We start from the raw sequence: 18,626 nt of genomic DNA on the forward strand, positions 1-18,626 counted from the left end.
TATAAGCGTCGCTATTGATGGCCCTGCAGCGTCGCTATAGCCGTCGCTATATAGCGACGTTTATAGCGATGCTTATAGTGACTGCCATAGCGACGTCCTCGTATCGACGCTCATAGCGACACCGGGGGTTATAAAAACCCATTGTATTTTCATCGCTAAAAGCGTCACAAGAGCACACAACCTCTTGTAGTGCAAGGCTTTGTTCAATGCTATCTCCTAAGTGCTTACAATGCTAGCATGTTCAAGGGGCGTCGAAGGGTCAGCAAAGAAACCTTCAATTACCTCTATGGAAAGCTTGCACCCTTCATGCAAAAGAAATCCACAAACTTTCACAAGGCTGTGCCAATAGAAGATAGAGTAGCAATTGATCTTACCAGACTTGCTACTGGAGATGGTCTCTTGGGCCTCGGTGACACTTATGGATGTGCCAAGAGTGCATCTTGTGGAATTGTACTTGATTTTTGCAAGGCAATTGTGAAATCTGGCCTTAGGGATTTGTACATCAGATGGCCCACAAGCTCTCGACTTGCGACATTGGCACGCGAGTTTGAGGTTGCAAGAGGAATCCCCTTTGTTGTTGGTGCGATAGATGGTTCCCACATTCCCATCATTGCACCAAGGGACAACCATGTCGACTACTTCAATCAAAAAGGATTCCACTCTATTTTGCTGCAACTAACCGTATCCGCTAAGTGTTCAATATGAAATTATGATGTTGGATGGGCCGGATCAATGCATGACTCCTTGAATTTCACTAGAAGTGAGCTAGGACAAAGATGTGCAAAAGGGGAGCTAGGCAACTATTGTCTAGTTGGTGATTGCGCTTATCCGGCACGGCCATATATGCTAGTGCCTCTCAAAGGGTGCAAAGAAGGCCTGTCACGCCTCAAGTACTACTGGAATTTCATTCAATCCAGTACAAGGATGCCAATTGAGAGAGCGTTTGGAATGTTGAAGCAAGGTTTATAATTTTGTTAAAAAGATGTGACATGAATCTACGCTATGTGCCAGATCTTGTAGCAGCTTGTCTTGTGATTCACAACCTTTGTATCCACCATGGAGAATCTTTTGATATGGAGTGGGTGCGGGAGGCAGAAGCAGAACTGGCGGGTCACGTTGGGCGTGCGGCAGAGGATCGAAGAGCAGTTGCTACATCCATGATGGAGCTTATGGCAACACGGGAAGTTGGAGCAGAGGAGGCTATGGAGTGTGCTCAAGGGAGCGATGAAGAAGGTTCCAATGACCTTAGAGTAGGCTCCGAGAGGTGAGACAGTATTGCAAAGGCAATGTACAAAGAGCATGCACATATGAATGTTCAAGAAATTTTTGGAAATGAGGCTTTAGAGGAAGTAGATTCATCATCATCTTCAAGTTAGAGCTTTTGTAACAAATGCATTCAATTTAATAAATTTTATGCTATGGTTTGTACTATGCTTTATTGGTGCAAATGCTAAATGCTTCTTCCTTTCACTCTTTGTTCCACCGCTGCCCAATGTTCACACAAGCCGGTGGAAGAAAATCGAGTGACTTTTTCTTCCACCCTCTATGTGAACAAATGGGTGGCGAAAGTGTGCATTATATAACTCTACCATGCGGAAAAGCAACTTTTGGAGCCTCTCTTCCGCCTCCTCAATGTGAACCCAGCCTTAGACAATCAAGGCAATCATGGCACACCGTTTTTTCATTTTTGAGAGAAAGAGAGAGAGGAGAGCGAGAAGCGGAGAGATCTTTTAACGTCGCCGGAACAATCCCGAGAAGAGAGGGGGGGCTCTGTCGTCTGTATCAGCAGCAAGTGTGGATGGGTGGTGATCATCATCATGCGGGGGGCCACCACCACAAGGGGCATTACCCTGGGTACCCCAAGGATGTGTGGGCGCTTACAGGTGGGTGGTACTGCAACCCTCGCCATTGGCGCCGCAACACGGCAATCGCTCTTGCTGGCGTCTTCCTTATTTGCATTCCCATCGCCATGAAGTCTGCGGAGCTTGAGGTAATCTATAACTCGTTCTTTAAGGTTGCAGGCTTGCTATTATCATTATTTTGATCAAGGCCCAACGCATACCGGGTTTAGTGTATAGATGCAGTAAGTTGGTTGAGGTTTCAAATTCTCAGCCTTCATATGTTTGTAAGAGCCTTGATGGGATACATTGTTTGTCTTTGGTGCTCATTGGTATGTAGTGGTCGACATGTGATGATTCGAGGAGCTGAGTTTGTGGTTATGATGACTGGATTTATGGGGCAGGTTTGGCTGTGTCAAAAGGCGATTTTGACCACAAAGAACCTCATGTTATATTTATTGATGGTTTGATTGCCTGTATGTTCACATGAAACTTTTTTAGTTTTATTTTGAAACCAAGTCAGATAGATCTCTTCAAGTTGATGCCTTCTTGTCCCTTGGTTCTCGTTAGCCAGGGATTCCATTTGGATTGCATTTCCTTGTTGATCCATAAGGGGATTGCTTGCCAATATGCATCATTAGAGGAAACTCGCAATGTTTTTAAGATCATCATCTCTTTCTATCTAGTGTCCATTGTCAACGTCTCAAAATATGCAACACATAATGTACTACGCATGACGATTCATCTCCTGGTTGTGGGTGCGATAACTGCAATAAGCTGCAGAGAAAGCAATTGCCAGGTGTTTGGAATGTTTCAGGAGTTTCAAGCTGATTGCACCTGGAACATTTCAGATGCAAATTTTGGAGCTTACAAAAACGGAGGTTTTTTTCATGGGGGTTGACTCATAGTAAGAGTGTTTCTCCTAGTAATGTAAGCTAGCAGCAAATGAGATGGCCGAACATTTTGTCATAGTTCCATTTCCAAATTGTTCATGCTACGGGAAAGAAGAATTTAGTGGCAGATGCATTATCTCAAAAGCCATAGGTATTGGCCATCTCGGCGATACAGCGCCATAATTTCGAAGATATGATTGATCAGTATGTTACGGATCTGAGACCTCTTTCCGGTTACAGAATGGGGAGACAATGCAAGTTATGCTCTAAAGGAAGGTTATTTGATGAGAAAAACCATGTTGTGTGTCATGAGGGAATTGAGGGAAAAGTGTCAGAGTGTGCAACGGAAGGTGAGAGAGAGAAAGAGATAATGGCACGAGAGGGAAAGAAGAGACATGACAGGAGTCAGATGGTGGAAAGGCTGGCAGCCCAAGAACTCCAGATGGCTACATTTTGTGAGACAAGACAAGACAATGAGAAAGAGGGTGCCCCCTCCTATATACAGGAGAATAGTGGCTAGTTGGGCAATAATCCTCAATATAGCCCAATGCCCTAAAAATATGACCCTCCAATATAAATGGGGGAATATGTGACCAAAACAGGTCTAAAGTGGGAAATGTGTTGAACAACCCTAAATGTGCTTGAGATCCCTGTCCAGCAGGTGTACGGGTGGCCAACCCACAACCAAGGGCAAGTGCACGTGATATGTGTGAAGCCTGTAGATAGTGTGTGAAGTATCTGGAGATGAAGAAAATCTAACACCCCACCCCCCCCTCAACAACAGATGCAAAGAAGTTGTCGAGGAGAATGCTACACGCCTGGTAAATGTGGAGAAGATGTAAATCCCGGGAGGAAAGGATGAGGAGTGCAAGCCAAACAACACTACAATCCGTACATCACCAATGTGATGATGACCAAGGGTGAGGAAACTCCGATCATGTCGCACAAGGAAGCTGATGGAGTGGCAAGCTACGCTGAAGAGGATTTATACGAGGAAGTAACCTAAGATGAGCGTCCAATAGCCCATCGGTGATGATCACCACTGAGATGTAGGAACCCAGTGTAGCAGCAGAAGACAAGTGTAGCAGCAGAAGACAAGACATGGGGACCCCCCTGAAGAGGAACACTCTGACCACGAGGAGAGGAAATTGCCGAGGTGGAAAACGGTAACATATCCAAGTCAAAGAAGCTATAGCAGAAGAGGGAGGAAGAACAGGAAGAAGAGGCTCAATAGGGAAGGCATCGTCCACCATAGTAGACAAGATGACAGGATAAGCAATCCATCCATGTAGAGACCGTAATATTTGCAATCTTCCGGGAGAAGAGTCGTCTTGGGGGTATAAGCTGCAATATGATCTGTCGTTCCATGGCACACACAATATCGGACAAAAGAGTCGGAGGAGATCCTGGGGAAAGTCGACCTGTGGGAGCACATCCACCACCGGGGTCTGGGCAAAATATCCAAGAGAGTCTACAAGTGCAAGTCGTGAAGACATGCAACATAGGAGAACTCCCCCTGGGAAAGTAATGGAATGTGGTGAGGTTAAGGACGGCTAAGAGGATGCATCGGGAAGAATGACCGGTGTTGTAGAAGTTATAGCCTTGGAGTAGACCAACAAAGCAAGGAACATCCATGAGGTCTTCACCATGTAAGTAGTGCATAGGTACATCCAAACTGCAAGTGGAAGAGCCACAAAACCAAGCAGAAGCAAGGAAGAGTCTCTACCAAGTAGAGGCAAGGCAAAAGAGCCACCATGGCGCAGTGTGCCGGAAGAGACCCTGTGTTATGTCCCGCTCACAGGAGAGGGATCTAACCCAAACGCCGTCGGGATGGGCGTCCAGTGTTCGGGCGGACGTAGTGTGAACACGGCCAGTGTGGTCGGCCATTATTATAAAAAGGAGGGCAAGGCCTCATTTGCAGGTATCGACCCCCACTGGCAGAGTGCCAGTGGTTAGCCCGCGAGGCTAGGAGTGCGCGAGGTCACTTCGAGAGGTGAGGCCGGGTGGTATGGGACGCTCGGTCTTACAGGTGCACGTCTACATCCTCGGACATTGGCCCAAGCACGGGGGAGCTACCGAATGGTGAGTATGGTCGGGTGGTTCATCCGACGCGTGTCTATAGGCGGTCCGTGTAGCCGGGAGATCCACTCTCCTCGTTCGTTTCATGGTATCAGAGCCAACTTGGCTGCACGATGGACTGTGTGCACACCTACGGGCTGGTTAGGGTCAGATAATTACCATTTCATGCAATTTTTGATAAATTAACTGTTTAATTGATTATTTTCTTCTCATAAGCTTGTGTGCAGGTGAAATTTAATGTGCTGCTCGCTGTTTTTTGATAAAATTCAGCAATCTAGCAGGTGCAAGTGCTGAAAATCAGAGGATTTTTTGTCAACCTTGCTGATTTTCATCACTTGCTGATTTCGATGAAAATCAGTCATTTATTCATTAATTTGCTGAACTTAAACTAAATTCAGCGTACAGTAACTTTTCAAATCTCTCTGTAATCTCCTTCTCTGTGCGAAGTGCAGAGAGAGAGAGAGAGAGAGAGAGAGAGAGAGAGAGAGCACTTGAATCCAAAAGCATTTGCAATCAAAAGCTGGTGCCAAAAACTGCCTAAAACAGCCAGCACAAAACACGGAAACCCATACAGCCTGCCACGTCAGCATGTGGGCGCAATTTATGGAAATCAACCCCAGATGTCAAGCTTCTAAGATATTGGTTTTAGGGCCCTCAACTGGTGCTCCACAAGCTGGTAGGGGTTAGGTTTTAATCCCTAATCCCTTAGGATTTTAGTTCCTCTTGTCCCATTGGCAAGTTCTTTCCAGTTTGGGCATGCCACGCCATCACTTTGTGACAGAAGACTCCCTCTCTTCGTGCCGCCTGCTAGGATCTGTAAAATCGGTCTCTCTCACTCTGAGGCACCAAAAAGGCCAGCGCTGACGATCAGCCCATGCTGCCGCAGATTTCATCCGCCAAGAAGACGCCGTCAAGGACTCCCATGGCTGCCCCAAGTGTACTGGATGTTGCCAGGACCAAGTAGGTGAGTTCCATGGCGAAGGAGTGCCTACAGAGACTGTTTTCATTGCGACAAGCTGCTCTTTTTCCCTGTTTTCAGCCCATGGACATCATGGATGGGGCTTTTACGAGAAGGAACCCGAGAACACACCTCTTCTATATAGGATTGGAAGAGAGGATTCATCACGTAGAGATTTCGAGAACCAAGTTGCGTTCCAAATTACGAGACTTCACTTCAAGCGTTTTTCATGTGATGATCTCTGGGTGTTTGTTTGCAGGACTTTTCACGACGGAGTAGGAGAAGAGGAAGGCATGAGCCTCTGCAGGAGAAAAGTGCTTTGAGGAAATAGAACAAGATCAGCCCAAGGGTCTTCCACCTTGAGTTTGGGAGAATCCACGGAATTGTGTCACTAACTGCTGACGTGTCAAGCCACTGAAGACCCGAGCCATCTTGAAGATCCTGGCCAAGGGGCCTAAACCCTGAGAAGAAGCAACAGAAGAAAATGACAACTTATGGGACCACGTTCGATGGGGCCCTAGTGACACAAGACACTTCACTAAAGCAGGACCCCACACACACACACACACACACACACACACTCACACTCACACTCACACTCACACTCAATCTCTCGTGTGAAGATGATGACGTGGCAGTTGTATGGACGCATCACCCCCTCGAAATGCGTTGAAGGTTGATGACGCGGTGATTATATAGACCCCCGCGTTCTATGTTGATGACATGGTAGCTGTACAAATTTCCGTGAAATGTGCTGGCTACTTTTGGAGCATTGGCTTTTGGGAGAGCATATGCTTTTAGCTTGAATCCTTTTCATGTAAACTATTTTAAGAAGCCAAGGGCCTTTAAATACGACTCATGGGCTCTTACTCTAGCAGTCTACCCGCGGGAGATGCAGAGCAAAGCCATGGGAGTTGTACCATGTTGAAGCAATATAAAGAAATACCGAAAGGGGCGCCAAGGTTTGGGACCAATGCTATCCTGGGATGGAACTTCGCCACTTCGTGTCTCGTGTGTCGTGCATCTCTTTCAATTCAGTGTTATTGGAAGTGCTTAAAGTGGTTCAGTCTGTTCTTTTCTGTTGGCACGTGGTGCCCGTCCCGTTAGAGTGGTATCAGAGCATCAGACGTTTGTTTTTACCGGTCCAGTCAAAGAGCAGATAGATTAGGATTGCGCTTCCAGTTTTTTAGAAATTTTCTATCAAAGAATTTTCGTGTCCGTGCTCCAGACTTATTAGTCACTCCCTCCCTCCACATAAAAGCTTGGATCAAAAAGAGGATAGATTGTGAAGATGGCTTACAAGGCCAGCCAATGCGCTACAAGTAGCTACAAAAAGATATATAGAGGCTAGAGTGCTAAATAACGACTGTAAGAGTTACTAGGTGATGTCAAGACTCAATCACTTTTGTGGTATTGCAATACAAAAAGGGGGCAAAGCCGGTGGCCGCAAAGGAAACAAATGTCAAAAACCAATGAGCAACGAGTCATGACTCATGCGTGATGTTCACCTCTGGGTAGAGGCAGAAGAGCATTCCATCTCCTAATTTGTAGTGGTGTCTTGGATGTCATGAATATCATCCCAATCCTCCTGCATAGGCTCTTCCTCATGTGTAGATCCTCCTGCCTCTCCAAGCACCTCTCCTTCTGCCTCCATCTCCCACTGTAGAAAAGGGTCTGTCACTTTGGATGCTGACTTCCAAAGCATTCTTAAGTTGCACTGACAAAAACAAGGTCATTTGCTTTCTCCACTCCAAGTCGGCTGCTCTTTCTAGATGTACTGTGGCTATACACACTCCACAATTGCTCCAAGCAAGAGGAGCTAACCACTTCGTTGAGAATGCGGATGGCAAGTCGCTGAAGATCGGGACCATCTGAATCATTTTCTTGCCACCACAAGATGGAGGAAATCTTGGTGCGATCAATTTGGGCATCGGCTGTCCCAAATGATCCTTGCATATCCCTGTAAAATGCAAGCTGATCCTTGATTTTGTGCTGCATGTCACGATTAGGGTGAAGCTTCTTCAAGATGGTGTTCCAATGTGTATTCACCTTCAAATCACGCTCTTGTCCTGCACCTTGGAACTTTGGGTCCAACACAAAAGCTGCATCATGAAGAGGTGAACTATAGGTGTTCCACCTGCTACTGTAAAGGTCTTTGATTTCTTTGAGCCTATCTGAGTCCTTCTCATAGATCTTCAAGAGCCTTGATTGTTACGGGCTAGGGCACCCCAAGTCGAGAATCCGGCACAACACACAAGAGAATCACTTAAAATACTTCACAAACTTAAACTTGAGTCGACACGGCTCGGCGTAGTTCTGTGCCTAGAGGTATTGGCCCCAAAACCTGGTGCCCCTTTCGGTATTCTTTATTATATCAAGGCTTGAGCAAAGTACAACATCCGAAGGGGTCCTCTACTCTCAGACTCTACGTGTAGATGCTCTGAAGAGTGAGGTCCCTCGGGCCTATTTATTCTTACAAGGGATGCCCCAAAAGCTTCTATTCCAAAAGCAAAATAATTCTAAAAGCAACAGGTTCCAAAATCTGCCAAAAGCAATCAACGCAATTTGCGGAAATCCGTACAGCAGCCACATCAGTATGTCAGCGCGATATGCGAAAATCCGGACTGCTGCCGCATGGCATCTGTCAGCGTGAAATCCGGAAGGCCGTACTGACTACCCGGGTGGTTATGCCACGTCATTTGTTTGTTTGACATTGATCATGCGATCCATTGCTTTATAAACCTTGCCAATGCAAGGCTGCATATCATCCATCACTCTCAGCAAGTGGATCACTGGTTTCACCATCTCATCAAGAGTCTTGAGAGACTCCGAGAACTCAGGATTCTCTACCTTCCTTGTAGAGATATTCCTGTGGCTGTATTTGCATGGGAAGTCTTAGCAAACTCTATACTGATGAAGAGCTGCCACATTGCACTTTGACACTCTACAAAGCGGCTTACCATAAGTTAGCTGTAGGCAAAGCGGGTCTCACAATACTTTAGAAGCACTTTGCCCCCCGATCGCTTCAAGAACTCGTCTCAAAGCACGTTGTGGTTGTTGATGAAAGAAACCACTTTAGACGTAGATGCAATGAGAGGCTCTATCCAAGGTAGTTTACCGAAATCCTTCAGGAGGGTGTTAAGGCAATGTGCCATGCAAAAGGACACCGTGATGTGAGGATAAATGCCTTCTAAAATAGCTTTGGGTGCCCTGTTTGATGCCTCCCCATTGGTGACTAGCCTTATCACAAGATATGTCCCAATGGTCTCTATGGCGGATGCCCACTCTCGTGCAAGGACATCCACTGATTTTCTTGTTTCTGTAGCGTCATGGGACTCGGCAAAATACATCTCCCCTTTGGAATAGGCAACAATGCCATGAATGGACGACCTCCTAGTGTTGCTCCATCCATCCGCAACGAGGGTCATGCCATACTTTGTCCATTGCCTCTTCATGTTGAGGGTTGCCATCTCCACAACGGCCTTCTCTCTATCGAGTATGGTAGTGCGGAGGGCCTCGGACGAGGTGGCACATAGCGTGTCTCATACTCTCCAATCCTCGTGCACATAGTCTTGAAGTACTCTGACCTACACACAAGAGGTATTAGGATTTAGATGAGAATGAGAATCGAGATGATTGATCATGAGAAAATGGTAGTAAGTCTTACCAAGCTTTTAAGAAGGGGATGTGATTAAGATAGAAAAAGCGTGCAACACTTGCATCCACATCCTCCTTCCTTCATGGATCCCAAGAGGCATGTAGGGTGCGTTGGTGAGGTTTGGGAGTGGAGATTGGAGTAGTGTTAGGCATTAATAATGCCGATTGAAATGACGTCGCCCCCGTCTCTGTCATTGCCGCATTACCATCACCACCCAGCGATGAAGAGGTGTAGAAGAGGGAAAAACCAAGTCATTGGGGTCGATTGTGGGACGCTTTGGTTGGGCGCTTCTTTCTCTAGTTTATTGGCTTTGATGGCGGCATCCTTGGCTTCAAATACACTTCAACAATTTCTCATTGACCGCCTTGCACATTGCTACTTGTTGTCCCTCTAGCTTAAGGAGGTGAGCGCGGATTTTGGTTGTGCTGGATTGCCGTTCAAAGCCGCATAGTTTGCACGTCCATGCACGTACACCACCGGCCTTCCCCAACACTCGGGAATGCACTTCGTCCCACCATGAAGCTTCATCCTTCATCCTTCATCCTTCATCCTGAGAGAGAGAGAGAGAGAGAGAGAGAGAGAGAGAGAGAGAGAGAGAGAGAGAGAGAGAGAGAGAGAGAGATGTTGCGGCGTGGAACATGAAACTTGAGCCTTAAGCAAAAGAGGGAGAGAGGGAGAAGTGCCAAATGGAGCTTGAGCCTTGAGGCTTAAAACCTTGAGGCCCAAGACAGAGGGAGAGATTCGAGAGGAAGGGAGAGATGCAGAGAGGGAGAATGAAGGGGAGAGAGAGCTCCGAGCTTCAAGCTTGAGCCTTGAGGCCCAAGGGAGAAGGAGAGACTCGAGAGAGCCTTGAGGATCGAGGGAGAGCCTAGAGCATGTGAGCTACGAGCCTTGAGGCTTGAGGTTGAGAGCTGAGAGAGGAATGAGCTTTCAACCTTGGCCTTGAGGTATTATTTAGGAGAGCCCCCCCCCCCCCCCCCCCCAAAACGTTCACAAGCGCTGCCCATCTAACGGCCTGTTTTGAATTCTCAAAACTGCTGCGAGCGGCGGGATTGGGGGGGGGGGTAGGCGATGATGAGGAATGTCAGGGGAAGGGTGCGCGATGGCGAGGGTCAGCAACAGTGAGCGTTTTGTCGGTCGATAATCTGTAGCCCGACTTCGGCGTGAGGATTTTTAGCTCACTTGTTTTATTTTGTACATCCGTGGAACTTCTCTCGACTTAGTTTGGAACATCATGTGTAATTGGAGACAATTAGTCTTCTTCTAAGAGGGGATAGGGCACCAGGTGACGATGTGGCGCCTGATGGCGTGGGAACGTGATATTTTGGCAGCATGTTGACGTAGTGCCTTGTCACATGCGCATTGCACTTGAGCCATGTGGACAAGCTTCTGACACAGGTTAGCGTCAGTCTTAGTCAGGGATCTAGTCCGGCACCTTTGTGAGCCTCTCAGAGGACGTGATGGTCATAGTTGCATACCCTGACTTGCATAGTACCATCACTTAAGCATATGGGCATATGAATAGTCCCTTAAGTCTTAACTTATTAATGACTAACTTTGACATGACATTTATAAAAAAGTCGGTAGGGCAAATGGCAAAAAACCCTATAAAAGAGTCACTTGGCCTCGAGTTTTTAGGACATTAGAACCCAGTTTCCGCAAGAGTATCCAACCCCCACAACACCTCAACACCGAGCTTTTCCATCGCTAGCATTTCCAATATCATTAGCATTCTGCAAATCCTCAATGTCAGCATCAGATCCAGCCTAGTGTTTTTGCATCGGATCAGCCCTAGCATTTTTGCAGTTCATCATCATCAAGCATTCAACATTTAGCCATTGTATCAGCATTGTGGAAGTAATTAAAGCAAGTTTTTGCTTTGGCAAGAGAGCAAGGGGGCCCTTGAGGGTGATTGGGACCCGATATGCGGTGTCGTCTCTCTCTCTCTCATTGTGTTCAGTTCTTTCAAGTGAAGTAAAGTAGTCTTGTGGTTGTGAGAAGTACTAGATTTGAGTTAAAATCCTTTAACCCTTCCTTTGCACCTGGCATTGGTATCAAAGCTCTAGACGTGCTTCGGCTTTGCAAACTCAAGGGAAGAATCAAGAACCCAAGGAACCTATCTTGCTTTTTATCTCTATATCGAAGATGTCACGTGACACATCCAACCCTATGTGTCCGTGGACAAGCTACAGCATGATTAGGGTTCCGTCACTCCAGTGAGTCTAGATTTAGAAGTGATCTGGCACTTTTGTGAGTCTATTCGTAGACCGTGCATGCCCAGTCACTTAGTGTAGATGCATATCCTCTGGTTGCACACAGCATGATCATAAGCATTCCCATCAGAATCCATCAAAATCAGTCAGGGGAATTTTCCAATGCATTTAGCCTATATTACCTATTTTTGACATTTTTCACTTATTATTTTTAAGCGACTTTCCAACAAAAGTAGGTAGGGCAAATTGGGTAAGAAAATATATAAGCAAACCAAAGTTAGCACTAAATGGCAGAAGAGGCAACATGAGCCAAGCTCAACAGGCAACTTCTTAGCAAGACCAAGCTCTAGACGTGCTTCGGCTTTGCAAACTCAAGGGAAGAATCAAGAACCCAAGGAACCTATCTTTGCTTTTTATCTCTATATCGAAGAAGTTTTGTGTCCTTGTCTCGGACTTATCAGCCACTCCCGTCCTTAGTCCATAGCGCATCGGGCGCGCTCCCCTCTTCACCGCTATGTCTTGGATATATGTGACGAGTTTAGGGTTAGGGTTTCTTCATCGAGGTCATAGATGTATCAGATCAATGCATTTGTTTGTGTCGCGTCACAGACTCTCTCCCTAGGAAGGTGGTCCATGCCAATGTCTTGGTCAAAGCTGAAATCCTCTGTGTTGTGGTCAGTTCTCTCTCTATGGTATTTACATCTGAATGTCATCTGCATGGTGCCAAGACATCTGAGTGACCTTTGAGTCTTGAACTAACTTGACCGAGTTTTGCAGGAAGGGGCCGAGAGACTCAATGTTAGGTGCAACGGAATGAATGCTTGCGCTTTGCTCAAGATGAGTGCTCCGAACTGTGCTCAAGGTTCCTTTTGTTCTTATGGAAGGTAGAGCCGTCCGTTCTTAATGAGACATGCTACGATCACAAACAAAGTGAATGGACACTGTGCGTGCAAGTGTATGAGACTGAGAGATAGAGAGAAGAGAGATCCGACACCATAGACGTTGTAAAACCCTCCTCCGAAGGCCCCACTCTCGTCGGCGAGAGTGGTCTACTATTGATTGCACAAAGTGGTACAATGACGATGCAACCTGGGACTATGTCGGTGACGACGACGGGGATGACGACGACGACTTTAGAGCTGAAATCTGTGGTCTTCTATCTGCTGTCCATAAAAACTCTATGGCTGAAAATCTGGGACTGTTTCGGATGGCTGAAAACCGCTGTTTTGGCTGCGTTTTTGAGGGCTGAAAATGGTGGATCTCTTGCAATGACTAGGGCTGAATCTACTGCTATCCATGAATGCTGAAAACGCTGACCATCTGCTGCATATGAGGTTGAAAATGGAAACGCCAGGCTGATCTGATAGCGTTAGTGAAAATAGCTTGCCAATTTGGGGATGATGGCGATGCAGGAACTGAAAACGCCAGGCTATTTGGGAAGCTAGCGCTATGCAAAAACGCTAGGGCTGAAGGGATGTTGGCGAAGACGGCAAAGCTGAAAAACGCCAGGTGCTTGTGGGTGCTGAGGGGTTCTTGCTGAGAGAGAGGGAGTACCTGCTGCCTGAGGGCCTGTTGTGCTCCTTGCTCATCTGCCAAAGAATGCTAGCTTTGGTTTGCTTATATATTTTCTTACCCAATTTGCCCTACCTACTTTTGTTGGGAAGTCACTTAAATTAATAAGTGAAAAATGTCAAAAATAGGAAAAATAGGCTAAATGCACTGGAAAAATCCCCTAACTGATTCTAATGGATTCTGATGGGAATACTGATGATCATGCTGTGTGCAACCAGAGGATATGTATCTACACTAAGTGACTGGGCATGCACGGTCTACGGATAGACTCACAAAAGTGCCAGATCACTGCTAAATCTAGACTGACTGGATTGACTGAACCCTGATCATGTTGTAGCTTGTCCACGGACACATAGGGTTGGATGTGTCACGTGACATCCCCTCCTTTTTAAAGTGAGGTACTGGTACCGAACTGTATGGCGTCGAGGGAGATCGCCAATAGCATCCGGAATCTTGGAAGGGACTCTTCGCCTGCCACTCTGATGTGTGGGTCGTGCTGTACTTGAACTTCATAAAGGTCTGCAAGTCTTCTTCTTTGGGCCGCGCCGAAAGCAACACAAAGTCTTCTGTGGCTCCCTCAATGCTTCAACTTTGTCTAGAGTCGTGCTTCTTCCTTCTTCAAGAATCTTCATGGCTGAAAATTCCTGAAACCATTTCCAACACAAAACCATGAACATACCTATTCCATGTAAAGTGAGTGGAAAAAATATTGTCTTCCTCGAAGACTGTGCATGCAATGTAGATGAACAAAGAGACGGAGTGCCAAACTGTTCACCACACACACGCAAACAATGAGATCGAATCTTTCTTATGATCTAGAGTAATCAATTGTTGCAATTCACAACGGAAATGCCCATGCTTGGTGCTTATAATTGTATATGCTCTTTCTTCAAATGTGTCGTGCCAAGGAAGAGACATGGAATGTGACTTCCTTACATACATACTTTTCAGCTTTTCATGAAAAATCCGCATACATTCGTGCTCATCCATGAGAGAAACGTGCTCAACATACAATATGTCATGCATAGGAAAAGGGATCACATAAAGACGCTGACTAAAATACAGGAAACGATCACAAATGAAACACTCGAACAATGCGTGCGTATCAATCATGCGAACACATAATACTTCTTGTGAGGGTTCTTTGAACTTAGGCTCGAGAGCCAAGATCGGTTCTTCCTGAATGATCGAATTGTCCTGTGGGGGTTCTTTGGACCTCGACTCGAAAGCCAAGATCGGTTCTTCGTGATTGATCGAATCTACAACGAGGTTAGCTTCGCTAGAAAAAGCATCCACTAACACATCATCCTTGTGAACAAGCACATCATCTTCATGCAAATCATCATGCTTGTGAGAAATCACATCTTGATCATGCAAATCATCATGCTTGTCATTGGCATCCAAATCATCATGCTTAGCAAGATCATTCAAATCATCATGCTTATCTTTGTCATCCAAATCATCATGCTTGTCATTCAAATCATCATGCTTATCATCATCATTCAAATCATCATGCAAGTCATTGTCAATCGAATCATCATCATGCTTCACACAATCATGCAAATCCTGTGTATCATGCTTTGGAGAAGAAGAGACTGAGAGAGTCTCCTTTTCCCGAATCTCTTGCGTCAGTGTCTGCACTTGAGAAAAAAGTCGCAAGAACTCTTGCATGCGTCGCTCGCTCTGTTCTTGTCTTGCCTTTCTTTCTGCTCCTCTTTCTGCTTTGTTTTCTACGTGTCTGCGTTTCATTTCTGCCATTCTTGTTGCATTTCTTGCTTCGCGTTCTAAATTTTGTTTCAGAAACAATTGCTCCAAAGCCTCCATAGGAGTTAGTGCAATCCTTGACGTAGATGTGGGAAGGGGAGGGTCGGAAAAACCTCCTGGTGGGGAAAATTCTTCTTCGCCTCTCTCATGCTCATCACCTCCAAGCGAAGTATCCATTCCGCTTCGAGTGATGACCATTCTGAAGTCGTGGGTTCTTGTGGTCTTGGTTCACGAGGAACTTGGGTTCTTGAGGGTCTTGAGGTTTTCTTTTGCTTGCAAATCGCGTTTGAGAAGAATCTTCTCTTCACCCGAGTTCTACTCCTTTTCGCAGGCGCACCCCTTGCCTGCCTTGCGCTCACACCAAGGTTGCTTTTTCCCACCTCACGTCGATTGGCCGGCTGCTAAGTGCACGATCCGCTCTCAATGAGTGAAAAGAGACACAAGGGGAGGCTGGACAAGCCCTTCTTTCTTGGGATTCCTGTCACTCTTCAAAAAACACGATTAGGAACCGACACGCCCAAGCGAACTTGGGTTCGTGCGACCGCAACAAGCAAAAAAATTCTTGTGATTCTTGTGGTTCTTTCCTTGAGTGATACAGAAACACTGCCAAAGCTCTGATACCAATGCTAGGTGCAGCGGAATGAATGTTTGCGCTTTGCTTAAGATGAGTGCTCCGAACTGTGCTCAAGGTTCCTTTTGTTCTTATGGAAGGTAGAGCCTTCCGTTCTTAATGAGAGATGCTATGATCACAAACAAAGTGAATGGACACTGTGCGTGCAAGTGTATGAGACTGAGAGATAGAGAGAAGAGAGATACGACACCAGAGAAGACGTAAAACCCTCCTCCAAAGGCCCCACTCTCGCCAACGAGAGTGGTCTACTTTTGATTGCACAAAGTGGTACAATGACGATGCAATGGACTGATGCAACCTGGGACTATGTCGATGACGACGACGGGGATGATGACGACAACTTTAGGACTGAAATCTGTGGTCTTCTATCTGCTGTCCATAAAAACGCTATGGCTGAAAATCTGGGACTGTTTCGGATGGCTGAGAAACGCTGTTCTGGCTGCGTTTTTGAGGGCTGAAAATGGTGGATCTCTTGCAATGACTAGGGCTGAATCTGCTGCTATCCATGAATGCTGAAAACGCTGACCATCTGCTGCATATGAGGCTGAAAATGGAAATGCCAGGCTGATCTGATAGCATTAGTGAAAACGCTTGCCAGTGTGGGGATGATGGCGATGCAGGAACTGAAAACGCCAGGCTATTTGGGAAGCTAGCGCTATGCAAAAACGCTAGGGCTGAAGGGATGTTGGCGAAGACGGCAAAGCTGAAAAACGCCAGGTGCTTGTGGGTGCTGAGGCGTTCTTGCTGAGAGAGAGGGAGTACCTGCTGCCTGAGGGCCTGTTGTGCTCCTTGCTCATCTGCCAAAGAATGCTAGCTTTGGTTTGCTTATATATTTTCTTACCCAATTTGCCCTACCTACTTTTGTTGGGAAGTCACTTAAATTAATAAGTGAAAAATGTCAAAAATAGGGAAAATAGGCTAAATGCACTGGAAAAATCCCCTAACTGATTCTAATGGATTCTGATGGGAATACTGATGATCATGCTGTGTGCAACCAGAGGATATGCATCTACATTAAGTGACTGGGCATGCACGGTCTACGGATAGACTCACAAAAGTGCCAGATCACTGCTAAATCTAGACTGACTGGATTGACTGAACCCTGATCATGCTGTAGCTTGTCCACGGACACATAGGGTTGGATGTGTCACGTGACACTCAAACCCAAGAAGAAGAAAAGAAAATAGAAGAAATCCGAACTTATGAAGCCACGAACGACGAGTGGCCAAGTTATAAAATTGGGTTAGGATTTTAATCCTAACCCCCAACCAACTTATGAAGTTCTGTCGAGGGGACCTAATTATTAAAAGGCACACATACACACAAATATTGCGAAGAGGATACTAACGTGGTTGTTGTACGGGCCACCGCGGTTTACGCTGAGCATGACACATGGCAACAATATGGAAATTCTACGTTTTGCACTGAGCATGACACGTGGTAGCAACTGTATGGATTTTTGCTTTTTACGTTGTCTGTGGGTAGAATTTACGTGAGCTTTTTGGTGTTGATGCTTTTAGGATTAAGTGATTTTGGACATGATGCTTTTGGGGCTCTGCTTTTGGCATCCCTTGTAATGTTTATAAGTGCAAGTGCAAAGAGAGCACTCCTCGAGGGCATTTGGAGACAGTCTTGGAGAGAGTCGGACCCTCGGGAGTTGTACGTTGCGAACAATAATAATAAAGGAATGCCGAAAGGGGCACAAGCCAATACGTCTTGGCTCGGAACTCGTGTCGTCTCTCTTTCAGTTATTCAAGTGTTTTGAAGTGTTAAAGCATTGCCAAGTGTGAAGTTTGCAGTTATCTGTGTGTTTGTCTAGTCGCGTGGCAAAAGTGATTACAATACCCTTAAGGCATATCATATATGTCATCAGCGTGAACGAAGATCGGTATTAGATACATGAAGATCCAGATCTTCATTATCAAGATATGCTTGCCTTGTATGCGGATATGGAAGGAGTTGGAGAAGGCATCCCTAACCCTCTTTTGCATTCGCATTTGCATGTAGCTTGCATCCACTTTCGTCGACATGGAACCATTGGATATCCCTCCAAGCACCCTCACCTTCCATCTTCACCTTCAATGTTTTCACGACATGATTATTTGGGTGGTAGTACTTGCTCGCAAGGGAGAGTGAACATCAAGGCTGATATTCTACGACAATAGTAAGGCTACCTAGTAACTGGTACGATTGGTGTTCACATCTCAGTAGTACCTACATCCATAATGCCCACCGGTTTGGAGGAGTTTTCAATGCTCATCAGTTTATGCATCCACAAGCATCAAAAGCACTTAGCATTAGAACCATTCAACATCAGAAGTACAGAAAGTATATACAGGAAGAAGTTCGGTAGTTGTGTCTCACCTTTAACAAGACAGGGGGGGGGGGGGGGGGGGGGGTGAATGTCACGTGTGAATTGCGCTTGAGCCACATGGACAAGCTATCGATATAGGTTATCGTCGGTCTTTTTTTTTTCCAAGAAAAAGATCTTTCCATTAGTGAAGAAAGCTGCCCAATGGGCTACATTTTTCCCTGCTGAAGAGGCTACATCAACATGTGGGGAGACTCTCCCAATGAAAAAAAAACAAGAGATGGCTAAATCAAGAGATGGGCGGAGGAAACAACCACACTAGTATAGCGATCCTGCTCGATTGCTGTTGCTTTGAAGTTTGTGTCCGCCCTCGCCTCGCTGGCGCTGACCCCTCGCCTCATCCCCTTCTTCTCGCTTGCGTCCACCACCGCCTGCTTCTTCCTCGCTTGCGCTGTCCGCCCAGCCCTGTACACCCGCGCTCGTGCAGCCCTTGCTCGACTCGCAATCGCCGCTCCCCCTTGTCAGTCGCCTTCCATTCTCTCCTCGCACGGTCTCTGATGCTCGGCATTGCTTCATTGAAAGGACTCTTAGCATTTTGTTGTCGATGCCCCTTTCATGAGCATTAGCAGACACAGATGGAAGCTTGCGCTTCGCTACAGAGCGAGTCAGATGAAGCCCCCTCGCCCGACCCCGCCGAGCCTACCATCCG

At 46.3% G+C, this 18,626-nt stretch overlaps 1 protein-coding gene across 2 annotated transcripts in view; it reads left to right on the top strand.

Annotated features, from left to right (window-relative positions):
- Positions 1-1,703: 1,703 nt before the first annotated feature.
- LOC147417473 (uncharacterized) overlaps positions 1,704-18,626 on the top strand; it is a 45,788-nt gene continuing 28,865 nt past the window's right edge. Inside the window, exon 1 of one of the 2 annotated variants that reach the window (XM_086507172.1) lies at positions 1,704-1,990. In XM_086507172.1, coding sequence (XP_086363298.1) covers positions 1,799-1,990 — 192 coding nt within the window. In that variant the 5' untranslated portion in view covers positions 1,704-1,798. The remainder of the gene's footprint in view (positions 1,991-18,626) is intronic. The other variant, XM_086507171.1, reaches the window with a different exon arrangement.

Source organism: Adiantum capillus-veneris, chromosome 30 (genome assembly GCF_014529385.1).
Source record: "Adiantum capillus-veneris isolate H3 chromosome 30, ASM1452938v2, whole genome shotgun sequence".
Lineage (NCBI taxonomy): Eukaryota > Viridiplantae > Streptophyta > Polypodiopsida > Polypodiales > Pteridaceae > Adiantum > Adiantum capillus-veneris.